The 17,268-nt window shown below is 38.0% G+C and overlaps 1 protein-coding gene across 2 annotated transcripts in view; it reads left to right on the forward strand.

Moving 5' to 3' along the window:
- The window catches only part of PPP2CB (protein phosphatase 2 catalytic subunit beta), a 30,345-nt gene extending 16,772 nt beyond the window's left edge, over positions 1-13,573 (forward strand). The window contains exons 2-7 of one of the 2 annotated variants that reach the window (XM_036458279.2): positions 63-272; positions 1,818-1,991; positions 3,128-3,217; positions 3,331-3,492; positions 5,061-5,179; positions 12,878-13,573. In XM_036458279.2, coding sequence (XP_036314172.1) covers positions 63-272; positions 1,818-1,991; positions 3,128-3,217; positions 3,331-3,492; positions 5,061-5,179; positions 12,878-12,950 — 828 coding nt within the window. In that variant the 3' untranslated portion in view covers positions 12,951-13,573. The remainder of the gene's footprint in view (positions 1-62; positions 273-1,817; positions 1,992-3,127; positions 3,218-3,330; positions 3,493-5,060; positions 5,180-12,877) is intronic. The other variant, XM_036458280.2, reaches the window with a different exon arrangement.
- Positions 13,574-17,268: the final 3,695 nt, after the last annotated feature.

The following is a 17,268-nucleotide window of genomic DNA, read 5'->3' on the forward strand; positions in this document are numbered from 1 at the left end:
AATGATGCGTTTAAGTTTGTGATAGAATGTTTTTTTAATTGTTTATTTCCTTTTCCTAACAGGCTAAGGAAATTTTAACAAAGGAATCAAATGTGCAAGAGGTCCGTTGTCCGGTCACTGTCTGTGGAGATGTGCATGGTCAGTTCCATGATCTTATGGAACTCTTTAGGATTGGAGGGAAATCACCAGATACCAACTATCTGTTCATGGGCGACTATGTAGACAGAGGTTATTATTCAGTGGAGACTGTGACTCTTCTTGTGGCATTAAAGGTATGATTAATGAAGTTTAATTTTTTTTTTCAAGCTTTAAGCCAGCAAAAGGCAAAAATGTCAATATTGCATATCATCTGTTCTGTTTAATGATTTATTCAGTTTATAACCCCTTAAATAATAGTTGATTTTACATCTTTTAAAAGAGAGATGAGAATACTGCATTAGACCTTTCCTGCCTGCTTCTGGTATATCATTCTCTTGGGGAACCCATAGCTGAATTTTAGAATCATTTTTTACTTAGTCACTTATCCCTCTTGTTTAGTCAATTAAGTCTTTTTCTGTTATCCCTGTCTTTCTGTTTTTACTGTCTCCATCCAATTTGTATCTTTATCACTTCACACTCTAATTATTGCAATAGCAATAATATTAGTAACTAATATTTCTGCCTCCAATATCTGACCCCTCCAAATTTTCCTTGCCCTTGCATATGCTGCCAGATTAAGTCTCTTTTATTTAGCAGTTTTGTCTTATATATCTTGAATTTTCCTGCTAGTATAGTAGTTGGTAGCATAAACATTTTGCTACCAACTACTAGCAAATCAAAGAATTCCAATGTTCAGTCTGTCTCCATTTATTTTCTTATCCAGTTTCTTCACAAGATTATTCTGATTTCTTACCTCTTCTGTCAAGACTCAAGTTCTTCTTCCATGAAATCTTCAACCATTTTAGCCTTATTCCTTTACTCTAAATTACCATGAAACATATTGTCCCACCCCTTTTTTATGTTACATAGCAGTTTATTGCCTTGTGTTATTAGTGCACATACCTCTTTGGTGAGATTTTGAGGAGCAGAAATCTTGTATTATACTTGAGACAACCTCACCTAACTTTAGCACTGAGTTTAATGCTGGATATATATGAAGGATGCTTAGAAAATATGTATGAATGGAAGTATGTATTTGCAGTTTTTGGTTAATTGGTTTACAGAATCCGATGCTTTTCATAACTTATCAGACATATTCCTAACTACTATGTTATAAGGGATGTCTCTATATTTTGTTATGGAAAAGACTATTATTACATTTGAAATCTTGCCTAGATTTGGTAAAGGCCTGTTTTTGTTGGCAAATACAATCTTCTCAGGGGAAATGGAAGTTGGAAAGGGGAAGAGAAGTTAGTCTATAGAGGAGTTTGTCCTGGGTCCAAATCTATGCTCTTCATTATCCATTTAGCAGTAAGAAGTCGCATTGGTCTGGGAAGATTTAGAAAACTAGTGATAGTTTGAAGATGAAGGTATTTAAGACAGAATTAGATACAAGTTTATTATAGTAATATAGGTATCAGTTAATAAGGATTCCAATGAGGGTGGTATAAATAGTAATGAAAAAGAACAGCTATCTGAAATATTTCACCATAATTTAATCAATCAGACTTGGCTAGGTATGAGAACATTTTTTACTCTGAAAAGGATTTAACATTTAATTTATTAGCAGACAAAAGAGCCATTTAAAGAAATAGGTCAGAAGTTAATATATTTAATGTGACACTAATAAAAATATGATTTGTACCGGGGGTGTTTTGTTTTGTTTGCTTTTTCTCCAGGTGCGGTATCCAGAACGCATTACAATATTGAGAGGAAACCATGAAAGCCGACAAATTACCCAAGTGTATGGCTTTTATGATGAGTGCCTGCGAAAGTATGGAAATGCCAATGTTTGGAAATATTTTACAGATCTGTTTGATTATCTTCCACTTACAGCTTTAGTAGATGGACAGGTGTGTATGTGTGTGCTTACATGGGGGTGGAGGATTGGGTGTTGGGATGGGATAAAAGTAGGGAAAGATTTTCTCCTAGTTATTTAGGGTCTAGATTATATGGTGTGTGTTTTCATCTCCTTAGCTTTTTCTTGACTCTTTCTCTTACACTCAAGATTTCAGAACAGAGATTTGGATAAGTTACATGCACATGTTCATGTTGTCAGATATGTGTTTAAATCTTTTGACCAGACAATATTCATTATTTAAAACTCAGCCCACACAGCATGGCTAATGAGCATTGACCTATGAGCCAAGAGGTCACAGTTCGATTCCCAGTTAGGGCACATGCATAGGTTGCGGGCTCAATCCCCAATAGGAGTTGTGCAGGAGGTGGCCAGTCAGTGATTCTCTCATTATTGATGTTTCTCTTTCTCCCTTTCCTTTCCTCTCTGAAATTAAAAAAAAAAAATCTTTTTAAACTCATTTATTAAGGAGTAACATAAAGTAGCATTAATTAGATAAAGAAACTATACTTATCAGGAAGCATCTCATCAAAATCAGGAGAAAAATGTCCTCTAACACTTGTATTATTATTATCTCTGATTCCAAATCTCTAAAGGATGGACATGGGGATAGGTGTTTTACCACCACCCCCCCCCCCCCAAAAAAAAAATTTTTTTTCCCACTAACTTGTACCATTCGATTTTGTTTTGGAAATTCTAGCCAATTCACTGAGCAATAAAAGAATTAAAAGGTATAAACATTAAGTAGAAAAGAAAAGCAAATATTTTTGCAAACATGATTATGCACTCAGGAAAATCAAAGAAAACCTGAAAACTGTTGAAACCAATAACAGGAATTTATAGGGTCTTTATTATAAGAGAAGAAAATTTGTACATCAGCAACCAATAGAAAATGCAATGAAGGGTCATATAGTGTTGGGATTATAAAGAAAAAAGACAAAAAATATATGTAAATGTTAACAGCCCTCTCATGTTTTTGTTTCATTTTTATTATATCTTATAAATTCTCCACAATGAATATTTTAAAATATTATTTTGGAAAGAGCTATTAGGATTGACATTTGTAATTATTTACTTTCCATTAAATTTTAGCACTTAATAAGTTCATTTTCTTTATAAATTCATAAACAGATTTTCTGCCTCCATGGTGGCCTCTCTCCATCCATTGATACACTGGATCATATAAGGGCCCTGGATCGTTTACAAGAAGTTCCACATGAGGTAAACTTACTTGAAATTAAAAGAAAAAAAAACATAACCACATTGTAGTTAAGCTTAATTAGTTAAATATGAGTGCTAATAACTTCTAATATGTACCTAATGTTTTTGGCCAGGGCCCCATGTGTGATCTGTTGTGGTCAGATCCAGATGATCGTGGTGGCTGGGGTATTTCACCACGTGGTGCTGGCTATACATTTGGACAAGACATTTCTGAAACATTCAATCATGCCAATGGTCTCACACTGGTTTCTCGCGCTCACCAGCTTGTAATGGAGGTATGTCCTTTTCCTACAGGATGGCAGTCTTTGTTTCTGACAAGTACATACGTCTGTAATAAAGCCTTCATGACTTCGAATAGTAGAAACATTCCTCACCATTATCTAAGTGAGAGGAGGGAAAACTTGGCCTGCTTTAGCAAGTAAGGAAAGCACTGGTTTGCTAGAGCAAAATTGTAACTCATTTTGAAGTCAGAGTCCTCAATTTTGCGTATTTTAATATTTGCTTTATTATTCAGTTTCTTCTTTCCCCCTTCCATGCACACATTTACATTCTTTTGACTGTTCTAATGTCAGTTGCAGACATGATGCTCATTTGCCCCCAAATTTCCATGTGTATTTGTAAAAATGAGGACTTTGTCTTATATAACCACAGGATACTTGTCACAGTCAATAAATTTGCATTGATCTAATACTTTTATCTAACCTAAATACTTTATTTAAATTTTAATTATCTTACTAATGGTCTTTAGTTGACTATGTATATCTAAAATCTAATTCAGGATGATGCTGCATTCAGATTTTCTTTGTTTTATATAATCTTGACTTTTTTTAAAGTACAAGCAATTTTATTTTGTGTAGTTTTCATTTGTGATTTAACTGATGCTTCCTTACAGGTATAGATTCAGGATATGCATTTTGGTGGGTATGGCACATACTGATGTGTCCTTTTCAGTGTATATACAGGGGTCATGAAGTTGACCCTAATGCTGGTGGTGTTAACTTGGATCACTTAGTTAAGGTGATGCCTGCCAGATTTCTCTACTATGATGTTACTAATTTGTAAATACTAAAGGAATATAAATAGAAAATAATACTTCCAAACCAGTAGGAGTGACTTCAAAATGTAAGAGAAACTTCACAAACCCAATAAAGCAAGAGGAGGAGTGAGAGCATAATAAAGAACCTCATGCTGAGGATAAAGATTATACTGAGAATAAGTCTTATTTATATCAGTAATCATAAACAATGTTAAATGGATGAAATGAAATGTTTTATTAGAAGAGACTCAAATTGGTTAATCAAAATTCATCTATACCTTGGGATTTATATAAAATATAATGATTAGAAGTAGAGGGATGGAAAATGGTATATTGGTATATCAATTAGATAATTGTCCAGTGTACAGCTAATCAGAATAGGCTCTAAGACAAAAAGTATAACTAGAAATGAAAATAGGTTATTTGAAAAAACTGACCCAGTTCTCTAGGAAGAAATAATTCTAAATTTGTAATCACCTAAATAGAGTCAAAATATATAAAGCAAAAATTGCCACAATTTAAAAGGAATAATTTAAGAAGTCTTCCATATGGTGGGAGAAATTGAGTACACATCATAGCCAAGATCACAAGCATAGATTAAGCCAGAACAAAGCATTTACTAAGCTCCATGTAGTAATAAAATCCTGTACCCAACAGTTGCGTATTCATGCAGATGCACAATATTAATGAAGCATACTGTATAAAGTAACTTAGAAGACTGCATTTCCACAGAAAATACTTTTAATTTCTAAGTTTAACCTCTGTGTTGAGATTATGTTTTTGTTTTGTTTTTTTCCTTTAATGCAGGGATACAATTGGTGTCATGACCGGAATGTGGTTACCATTTTCAGTGCACCCAATTACTGCTATCGCTGCGGGAACCAGGCTGCAATCATGGAATTGGATGACACTTTAAAATATTCTTTGTAAGTTACTTTTAATTTTAATTTTAATTTTAATTGTATATGATCACTTTTAGAAGGAAAATTTAAAATGTGATATAGAATTTCTGCTTCTGGAATAATGAAGATAGCAAACTATATCTCCCCAATAAAAACTGCTACTTAGCTAGAGAACATTATTTTAAACAAGTATTTCAAATTTTTGGAAACTGTTCTAAGTATATACAGCAGACAGAGAAATACTATTCTAGAAAAATCTAAATCTGGGTAATAACAGCCAAAGTTTGTGGAATTCGAGCCACAACTCTTTCCCTAGTCCTGGATCACGTGTATGGAAACTGCACTAGGCACTCTGCTCTTCGTGGGTATGGACAAAAAGATGGGGGCTTTTTCCCTTCCCTAGCTCCCAGATTTAGGGATATGGTTTCACCTGGTGGGGGGCATATGCCAGTATATCACACCTACCCCAGGCCCGGGTTTCAGACGCTCTGTTCCAGAAGGTGCAGTCAAGCAGGCTGAGGTTCCCTTCCCCTCTCTAGCTCTCAGGGTGCATGGCAGACAGTGTTCTTTCCCAGCTCCTGCTCATAGAATAGGAGTGTCACTAGAAAGTAGGTGAAAGGTGATCACCAGGAACAAACTTCTAGTTATAAAGTAAATAAGTTATGAGGATGTGTAGTGTACATCGCAGTGACTAGTTAATACTGTACTATATATTTAAAAGTTGCTAGGAAAATAGATCTTCAAAGTTCTCATCCCAAGAAAAAAACCTTGTAACTGTGTGATGATGGATTTTAACCAGACATATTGTGGTGATCATTTTGTAGTGTGTACATTTATTGAATCATTATATGTATAATAATATATGCCAGTTATATTTCAATTTAAAAAATGGGTAACAAGATGCTGGCTTGCACACTAGCTTCAGCAAATATATATATATATATATATATATATATATATATATATATATATATATATATATTTTGTGTGTGTGTGTGTATATACACACACACACACACACACACACACACACACACACACACTAATGGGGGGGAGGGGAAAAACAGCTCTAAAGCAACTGCATAGAAGTTCTGTTCAGGGTGAGAGGTGGCTCAAAAAGTTCTTCAGCTCTGCCCGAGGGAACTCGTCTCTCTCATAATACTACCGGTAGTAGCATCGAGCAAAACAGCAGAACAAGGAGAAAAATAATAGAAGAAAAATGAATAGAGGCTCAGAAATGTAGGAGACATTAAGCACACCAATATAAGTGTATGGGAGCTCTAGAAGGAGAGGAGAGAGAAAGGGGACAGAAAGAATATTTGAAGAAATCATGGCTGAAAGTTTCTTATATTTGATGATAAGCATTAATTTGCATACCCAAGAAGCTCAACTAACTCTAACTTGGATAAGTTTAAAGAAATCCGTAACCATATATGTCATAGTTAAAATGTTGAGAGTCTAAAAGAAAAATGTTGAAAGCTGTAAGAGGAAAATGACTTACAAAAGGGAATCTAATAGGTTGATCAGCTGACATCTCATCAGAAAGGCAATGGGACCATATATTCAAAGTGCTGAAAATAAAAAACTTAGCCAAGAATGTTACATCCAGCAAAATTTCAAAATGAATGCAAAAGAAAAATGTTCCCAGACAAGCAAAATGGAGAAAATTCAATGCTAGCAGACCTGCCAAGAGGGTCTACTTCAGGCTGAAGGCAAATGACACCAGAAAGTAAATCAAATGTCTGCGCTCGCAGACACCGGCAATTGTAAAAGATAGTACGATTGTAACTTTCTTAACTGATTTAAAACCAGTTGCATTACACAATATGGACACATTCTGTAAAGTATAGTTGAACTTATAGGAAATGTAATATATACAAAAATGTAGTATCATATATTTGACAGTAACAATACATAGCAGTGACACTACGTGGTAACTTAAATCCTAAGGAAGAACATGAAGAAAGTAAAAATGAGGTTAATATAACAAAAACTACAAATACATACTTGTTCTACTTTCTCTCGCAGCTTTATTGTCATAATATGTAAAATAAGTATCTGAGAGTCTGTAACATGTACAGATAAACTATATAACATCAGTAGCAACAAAAGGGAGAATGGAAAGGAGTAAACTTCTATAATGAACTACAGTTAAGTTAGTATAAATCTGAAAAAGTTTTAAGTTGTGCATTGTAAGCTCTAGAGCAGTGGTCAACAAACTCATTAGTCAACAGGGCCAAATATCAACAGTATAATGATTGAAATTTCTTTTTAGGAGCCAAATTTTTTAAACTTAAACTTCTTCTAACGCCACCTCTTCAAAATAGAATCACCCAGGCCATGATATTTTGTGGAAGAGCCACACTCAAGGGGCCAAAGAGCCACATCTGGCTCACAAGCCTTAGTTTGCCGACCACAGCTCTACAGCAAACACTAATAAAATAATTTAAGAAAAATAATTGTAGTCTAGCCAGTATAGTTCAGTTGCTTGAGCATCATCCATGCACCAAGAGTGCATTCCTAGTCATGACTAGATTCGATTCCTAGTCAGGGCATATGCCCACATAGTGAACTCAATCCCAAGTACGGGACATACCAGAGACAATGATTCTCTCATCAATATTTCTATCTCTCCTCCATTCCTCTCTCTATAAAATCAATTAAAATGAAAACTAATTATAACGTTATTAAAGAAATTTAAGTGTTATACTAAAAAAGATTGTATTAATGAAAAAGCAGGAACCAAGAAACAACACACATTTTTAAATAGGCATAAATTCAATCATATCAATAATATTAAATGTGAACAGTTTAAGCAATGCAATCAAAAGGCAGAGATTATCAGGCCATTGTTTTTTGAGATCATTTTATGATGTCTACAGGAAACATAATTTACATTCAGAAATACAATACAGTTTACTTCTACAAGTAGGTTAGAAGTAAAATGATGGGAAAAAATTTACCATACAAATAGCAACCACAAGAACATGGTACTGGATACACTAATGACATACAAAATAGATTTCAAAACAAAAATTGTTATTAGAGAGGATCTAAGATGGCTGCGCCCAGGTGAACACCTAGCCGCAGCCGCACACAACAATTTCAATAAAATACAACTAAAATATAAAACGGACATTGCCCAGAACTACAGGAAGGTTGACTGACTGGAAATTCTACAGTGAGAAGCAAGGAGAAAACCAGGAGGAGGTGCAGAGGAGCTGGAAAAGCCCAAGGTACGGAGACGCGGCACGCGGAGAGGATCGGGACGGAGACGGAGAGGAGGGAGGCCGAGTGCCTGGCGGGCGTTCCCTAGCGGAAAGGAGATAAAACTCCGACTGTGCTGGGCCCCCGACTGCTCTGATCCCCAGTTTTAAGCCAGACCCCGGGGACTCAGGCTCAGCCATAGGGAGCCGGGCTGTAAGGCGGAACCCGGGGAGCAGTGAAAGGAGGTCCCGGCGGCGGCGCGCACACTGCGCACAGAGAAGGGACGGTCGGCTGTGCCGCGGGATCTCCCTGACGGGAAGGAGACTGGGGCTCCAGACTGCTCTGAACGCCACCTCCAACTCCACTTCCAACTGAACTGAACCCCAATACCGGGCTCATTGGGGGAGAGCATAGACTGTTTGGCAGCAGGCGAAAATCGAGGGCACCCTTCTCTCAGAGGCGCCGGCAGCGAGCACTGACGGACCCGCATAGGGCGGGGCTGACAGAAGCCAAGGCTGTAGGCTCCACCCTGAAACCCCGCCCCATCTGTAACTGCGAAATGCGACAACAAAATAGATCACAAATGAAAGAAATGGAGGACAAAAAGCGTCTGGATATAGAGTTCAAATCTACGCTTATAAGGTTTTTCAAGAATTTCCTAGGAAAGATGGATAAGGCCTATGAGGATATGAAAAGAGATCAACTAGAATTAATAAGGAGTCAACAAGAAATGATAAGGGATCAACAAGAAATAAAGAATACATTGTCTGAAATAAAAAATATTTTACAGAGTCCTAAAAACAGAAGGGAAGATTGTAACAATCAAGTCAAAGATTTGAAACATAAAGAGCCAGAAGACACTCCTCCACAGAAGCAAGAAGGCAAGAGAATCCAGAAAATTGAAGATAATGTAAGAAACCTCTGGGACAACTTCAAACGAACCAACATCAGAATTATGGGGGTCCCAGAAGATGAGAGAGAGCAAGATATCGAAAACATACTGAAAGAAATAGTGACAGAAAACTTACCCCACCTAGTGAAAGAATTAGACTTACAAGTCCAGGAAGTGCACAGAACTCCATACAAAAGGAATCCAAAGAGGACCACACCGAGACACATCATTATTAAAATTCCAAGAGCAAAAGACAAAGAGAGAATATTAAAAGAAGCAAGAGCAAAGAAGGTAGTAACCTATAAAGGAGCATCTATACGATTGTCAGCTGACTTCTCAACAGAAACCATGCAGGCCAGAAGGGAATGGCAAGAAATATTCAAGGTGATGAATAGCAAGAACCTACAGCCAAAAATAATCTACCCAGCAAAGCTATCACTCAGAATTGAAGGCCAGATAAAGAGCTTCACTAATAAAAAAAAGCTAAAGGATTTCATCAACACCAAACCAGAATTATATGAATTGCTGAAGGGGGTTCTTTCAGAAGAGAAAGTAAATAAAGATAAAAATTATGAACAACAAATACGTAACTATCAACAAGTGAATCTAATAACCAAGGAAATTAAAAAAATCTGATGAACAATATTAACTGTTGAATATAATAGAATCAGAGGTATGGAAGGGGAGTGAACTGACGATTCTTGGGGAAAAGGGGAGAGGGGGGCGTGGGAAGAGACTGAACATAAACTGTGCACCTATGGATGAGGACAATGGGGAGAGGGGAAAGGGCAGAGGGTGGGGTGGGAACCTGGTGGAGGAGAGCAATGGTGCAATGGTGGGGGGGAAAAAAGGAACATTTGTAATAATATGAACAATAAAAACTTATTAAAAAAAAAATTGTTATTAGACACAAAGAAGGACATTTCATAATGATAAAAGAATCACGCCACCAGGAAGATATATCAACTATAAACATGCTCTCAACAGCAGGGCCCTAGAATATATTGAGCAAAACTAACAATCGATGGAAGACCTAGACAACTGAACAATCGTTGGAGACTCTGTTATACCACTTTCAATAATAAAACTAGGCAGAAGATAGACAAGGAAATAGAAGACTTGAGAAACACTATAAACTAGCCATACCCAACATCTACAGGACACTCCATCAACAGCTGAATACAGTCTCCTCAAATGTACATGGAGCATTCTCCAAGATGTACTGTATGCTAGTCTATAAATCAAGCCTCAATGTAAGGAGATTAGAATCATACAAAGTACCTTCTCTAAATACAATGAAATGAAATTTGAAATCAATAACAAGGAAAACTGGAAAATTTGTAAATATGTAGAAATTAACACTCCTAAATAACCTAGTAGATCAAAGAAGAAATCACAAGAAAAATTTGAGTTGAAAGTGAAAATAGAATGTACCTAAACTTAGGGGTTACAGTGTTTATAAGAAAATTTATAGCTATAAATGCCTATATTAAAAATCAACAAAGATTTCAAATCAAAAACCTAACTTTACACATTAAGGATCTGGAAAAAGAAAGGCAAATTAAACTCAATGCAAGGAAAGTTTAGTGTAAAAATAAAATGAAATACTATGAAAACAGAAAATCAACTAAACCAAAAGTTGATTATTTTCAATAAAAATATTGATTATTTTTAACAAAACAAAAAAAACTGGACTGGCTAAGAAAAGAAGAATGAAGATTCATTAACAAAGTTGCCTTACTGAAATAAAAGGCATTATATGGAAATACAGTGAAAAACTATAACAATACAGTTAGGTAAATTTAATGAAATGCAAAAATTTTTAGAAACTACCAAAAGTGACTCAGTTAGAAAATGAGTATTTGAATAAGCCTGTAACAGGTAAAGAAATTTAAATTCATAATTTTAATACTTCCTACAAATAAAAGCCCAGGCCCCATTGGCTTCTTTGGGGAACTGACCAAACATTTAAAAAGGAATTAACACCAGTCCACAAAACCTTCGAAAAACAGAAGAGAAGCATTACTTCAACTCATTCTTTGAGGTCTGTGTAACCCTAATACTGAAACCAAAGACATTTTAAGGAAACTACAGATGAATACTGTTAATGCATTTAGATATAAATGTGTATGTACAACCGAGTATCAGCAAGCTGAATCCAGCAATGTATAAAAAGGGTTACACATCACGGCCAAGTGGAATTTATCCCAGGAATGCAAAGTTGGTCCAAAATGTGAAAATTAATGTGATAAACTATATGAGTAGAATAAAGGGCAAAGAACACATAATCATCTCAGTAAAGCCAGAACCCAGCCCTCATCTGCATATACAAAAGCCTAAGCGGCCGCCGGTAGCTATAACACGCAGTGACCACACAGGACAGACGCTCAATGCAGATAGATTGACAACAACTTTGTAGAGTGCCCTCTTGCACCCCAGGACTCCTTGGGGTTTTGGCCAGATCCCCGCAGACCAGGCAGAGGGACCCTACTGATGCACATCCACCAGACCTCTAGTTCATAATAAAAATAATCAACTACAGGGGACTTTCTCATCCTGATAAAGGGCATCTACAAAAAAATATATCATTTTTTAAAAATATATTGATTTTTTTTACAGAGAGAAAGGGAGAGGGATAGAGAGCTAGAAACATTGATGAGAGAGAAACATCAACCAGCTGCCTCCCGCACACCTCCTACTGGGGATGTGCCTGCAACCAAGGTACATGCCCTTGACTGGAATCGAACCTGGAACCCTTCAGTCCACAGGCCAACGCTCCATCCACTGACCCAAACTGGATTCGATTGTAATATCATTTTTTAAAATATATTTTTTAGCCAAAGCCGGTTTGGCTCAGTAGATAGAGCATCGACCTGCAGGCTGAAAGGTCCCAGGTTCGATTCCGGTCAAGGGCATGTACCTTGGTTGCGGGCACATCCCCAGTAGGGGGTGTGCAAGAGGCAGCTGATCGATGATTCTCTCTCATTAATGTTTCTAATTATCCCTTTCTCTTCCTCTCTGTAAAAAATCATAAAATATATTTTTAAATATATATATATATATATATAAATAATATATATAATATAATAATATAATAATAATATAATAATATATATATAAGTATATAAATATATATATATATTTAAAAAAAAATTTTAATTGATTTCAGAGAGAAAGGGAGAGAGAGAAACATCAATGATGAGAATCATTGATTAGTTGCCTCCTGCAGGCCCCTACTGTGAATTGAGCCTGTAATGTAAGCATGTGCCCTGACCTAAAATTTAACTGTGGCCTTCTGGTTCATAGGTCAACACTCAACCACTGAGCCATGCTGCCTGGGCTAACTATTCTTAATAGTAAAAGGCTAAATACTTCTCCCTAAAGTCTACCATAAAATAAGCAAGTTTGCTCTTGGCACTTCCATTAACTGATGATAATACTGTAAACGTTTTATGCCAGGTACCACCTGGACATTTCATCTGCTTAAATTTTCACCCTAGCTCTGTGAGGTAGTTTCCTGGAGAACACCGGCAGTGACTTGTCCATTCCAGTCGTAATATTGACTTGTTTGTTTACAAATTCAAATCCTTTAACTCTCGGGTTTTTGTTTTTGCCATTTATAGCCTTCAGTTCGACCCAGCACCTCGTCGTGGAGAGCCTCACGTCACCCGGCGCACCCCAGACTACTTCCTGTAAACCCCTCCGGGGAAACCTGCCTTTGTATGTGGAAGTATCCTGGCTTTTTAAATATATATATATTTAGAAAAAAAACACGAGCAACAGTAATCTAACTGTATCTGTAACAAATTGGGATCTATCTTGGCATTAAACTATATCATGGACCAAAACGTGCCATACTAATGATGAGCATTTAGCACAATGACGAGCATTGACTGAAATTTAGTACAGTTCTAGATCAGTCGATCTTAACAGTTTGCCTGCTGTATTTGTAGTAACCATTTTCCTCTGGACTGTTCGAGCAAAAAAGCGTAACTAACCCCTTTATCTCCTTTTGCACTTATTTGGAAATTTTAGTTATAGTGTTTAACTGGCATGGATTAATAGAGTTGAGGTCTTATTTCTAAGAAAAAATTCACAAGCTAACTTACACCCAATCCATTACCCTTTATTTTATTGAAATGTATAATTGAAGAAAAGATTCTTTTTGGGAGTATGTTGTCATAACATTGAAAGAGATTTTCCCCTTCATTTAAACTGAATTACTGTTTTATGTTGGTCTGCATATTTCTGTATATTTGTCATGACATTGCTTGCATCCTATTTGGTGTACTGAGCAAATAAACTTTTCATTTTAAACAGAATCATTGATTTATTGTGGTATACTTGAAAGTTTTATTTTGAAATTTGATATAAAACTTCGTAGTGAACAATTGTGTTGAGGCTATTTGAATTAATATTCTTTGTATAGGACTTATTTTCATAAGAAAAAAAATCAAATAGTACTGGATATCTTTTAGACCATTAAAAAAACTTTTTTCTAAGCATTCATTAGGTAATTTGTGTCTTCACATGGATTGTATGCTAAAACTGTAGAATATTATATAGCTAGGAAGAATCATTTATTTTTCTCTTCTTCAATCCTCATCTGAGGATATACCTCCCTCTGATTTAAGAGAAAGGGGGAGAGAAACTTCGATGTGTAAGAGACGTCAATTGGTTGCCTTCTGCACACACCCCAATGGGACCGAACCTGCAACTCAGGCACATGCCTCAACTGGGAATTCACTGAAAATGGCCATAGACTTAAACATAAAACCTGTTACAAGCTTTTACAAGAAAACACAGACCCCTTTGAGACCTTGGGTTAAGCAAAGATTTCTTAAATAACCCACATAGTGCTCTTTATGTCTTTGTATAGATTCCTATTTCCTTCTGGTTTGTCTTCTGCCTTAAAGACTTAAGTAGTTTAGGCCTGTGTAACCCTAATACAAGTCTGCTGGTGATGAATTTCTTCAGCTTTTGTCTTAAAAGTGTTTCAGGTTCGTTTTTGAAAGATATTTTTGCAGTAGAAGTCTATTGTTTCTCAGACTCGAAGCCCATAGACCTCAAACTGTACTACTGATGGGCTGGCTGCTGCTCCTTTGTGCTTAGGATAGGGGTGGAGATGCCAGGTTTTCCTGTGTGCCCGCTCTGTATTTGTAGTAACCATTTTCCTCTGGACTGTTCAAGCTCAGCTTTCTGTCAGCCCTGCTCACCTGTATCGGAGAGGGCCTTCTTCCTTCTCTTACACTTCCCCTGTTGTCGACTGCCATCGTCACTCCCCAGTAACAGCAAGCATCTGTTTGTTATCTGAACCTGCTCCTCCACCAAGATAGAGAAGAGTTGTTCCTACCCTTCCCCCAGCAGCACTAGTGTGTGCCTGTGTCCTGGGGGGGGAGGATGGATTTTGCTTTTACTGCTTCTCAGAAACATCTTTGCCAATGTCCCGTGACCATAGTATTTGGTGTACTGCCCCCTGCGGGTTAAGATTTTGTAGAGAAGGATCCCAACCAGCTAGTGGGGCTTTGAGCTTGTCCCTCCATAGCCACCAATCACCTCCTTGTTTGCCTCGAGGTGACTTCTCCAGCCATCTGCACGCTCTCCCTCCTCATGAGCACCAGCTGAAGGCCGGCAGAGAAGAGCTTTCAGGTGAGTGGGAACTCTGTGTCTGAGGCCCGCAGCCAGGACTGGCGCATGGTATGACCTGTGCAGTCACAGCCCCACACGTAGAACGCTGTGCTGTCACTGTCTTGAATTCTTCATTTTTTAAAAATACATTTTATTGATTTTTTATAGAAAGGAAGGTACAGAAATAGTTAGAAACATCGATGAGAGAAAGACATTGATCAGCTGCTTCCTGCACACCCCCCATTGGGGATGTGCCTGCAACCCAAGATACATGCCTTTGACCGGAATCGAACCTGGGACCTTTCAGTCCGCAGGCCAACACTCTATCCACTGAGCCAAACGGTTTTGGCCTTCATTTATTTTTTAAAATATACTTTTGTTCATTTCAGAGAGGAAGGGAGAGCTAGAAACATCAATATTGAGAGAATCATTGGCTGCCACCTGCATGCCCTCCACTGGGGATCAAGCCCCCAATTTGGGCATGTCCCCTGACCGGGAATTGAACCCTGACCTGGTTCATAGGTCAATGCTCAACCACTGAGCCATGTGTGAATTCTTCATTTTTGAGTAAGGTGTCCTGCCTGCTTTTTCATTTTGCACTAAGACCCACATATTGAATAGCCAGTCTTGTTGCAAAGTGATGCAGTAGCCCATGCTAGGCCATTAAAAATGTTAAAATCTAATTTCCTCATCTGCATACAGAGCAGCCACCTTTTCTCCCATTCCCTGCCTAGTCCAGAATTTTGTCATCTAAATCAGGTCCAGAGGCAGAGGAGACTGGGCATGCGTACTTCTTAGTACAGCTCTCACGAACGTTTCCTCCTGATCTGTAGGCCTATCAACCAAAGACCTGTATTGCCCCTCTGCAAACCCAACACACGGTGGTGGGATAGACAGGATGACTCTGGTTAGAAAGACTGAAAATGGATGGCACACAGAAGCTTCTGCCCGTGAGCAGTTCTGAAGCCCCGGTAGGCAAGTATAAATTCCTTATCTAGAACACAGTCCTACTCCCTGCCAGGAAATTACACTCCAGTACTTCCTGACTCGCCCCTCAAAGGCCTTGGTTTCACTTCCTTTACATAACAGGTAGCACGGGTTTACAGCCGTTTTCCTCCGCTGGCTTCCTGCCAGATGAATTTTGGGGGTCCAAAGCCCTCTTTAATGTTTACGTCTCTGACTGTTGAAGTTACTGCTGATAGGTGACTGGATAAATAAGATGTGGAACATATATACAGTGGAATTTTACTCAGCCATAAAAAAGAATGAAAACGTACCATTTGTGACAACATGGATGGACCTAGAGGGTATTATGCAAGTGAAATAAGTCAGACAGAGAAAGACAAATACCATGTGGTTTTACTTGTGGAATCTAAAAAAAAAAACTAAAAAAAAACAGAAACAAATTCATGGATAAAAAAAATAAACTCAGGGTTGCCAGATGGGAGAAGGGTTGGGGTGAGAAAAAGGTGAAGGGATTAAGAAGTACAAATTGGCAGTTACAAAATAGTCATGAGGATGTAAAGTTCAGCTTATGGAATATAGTCAATAATATTGTAATAACTACATATAGGGTCAGGAGTATTAGACTTACTAGGGAGATTGTTTCTTGAGTTATATATAATCACATGCCTACTCACTATGCTGTATACCTGAAATTAATATAATACTGAATAACTGTATTTGAAAAAAATTTTAAGATCTGTGAATGATCAAAGGTGATGCCTAAGCATAGATTCACTGTATGTAGAAAGCAGTCCTTTCCTAACTCTTTATGTCCATATATTCCTACTGGAGGACAAGTGCATGAAAATTCATGCACTGGAGGGGGAGGGGAGTGCCTCAGCCTGGCCTGCCCCCACTCACAGTCCGGGAACCCTCGGGGGTGGGAGGCGACCTGGCGATCAGGGGAAGGCAATGCCCCCATCACACCTCTGCTGCTGCCACTGCTGGCAGCGCAAGTCTCGGCCAGCCCTGGTTACCTGCCCTTCGGACAGCCCTGGGCAACTGGGCAGCTGACATCTGAGGCTTGCCTGCACCTTGGGCTTTGGCTGGGCGGCCACCATTCGAGGCTTGCCTATGCTTCAGGCTAGCCCTGGGCAGCTGAGGGGACTAGGGGACTCTGGAGGCAGGTGCATGGAACTGCCAGGCCTGCCACCCTAGTGGGGCTGAGGGGACTGGGCGCCGCCATCTTGTGGCTGTGGGCGCTGCCATCTTTGAGGGCATGGCAGTCAATTAACATAATCCCCTTCTTATTGGCTGTGGATGCCACCATCTTTGAGGGTGGGGCAGTAAATTAGCATATTCCCTCAAGGGCACTGGCATTTTGCAATAGCATGAGGGTCAATTAGCATACTCCCTCAGGATGGATATTTACACTAAAGTG

The sequence above is a fragment of the Pipistrellus kuhlii genome, unplaced genomic scaffold (genome assembly GCF_014108245.1).
Source record: "Pipistrellus kuhlii isolate mPipKuh1 unplaced genomic scaffold, mPipKuh1.p scaffold_m20_p_3, whole genome shotgun sequence".
NCBI classification, from domain to species: domain Eukaryota; kingdom Metazoa; phylum Chordata; class Mammalia; order Chiroptera; family Vespertilionidae; genus Pipistrellus; species Pipistrellus kuhlii.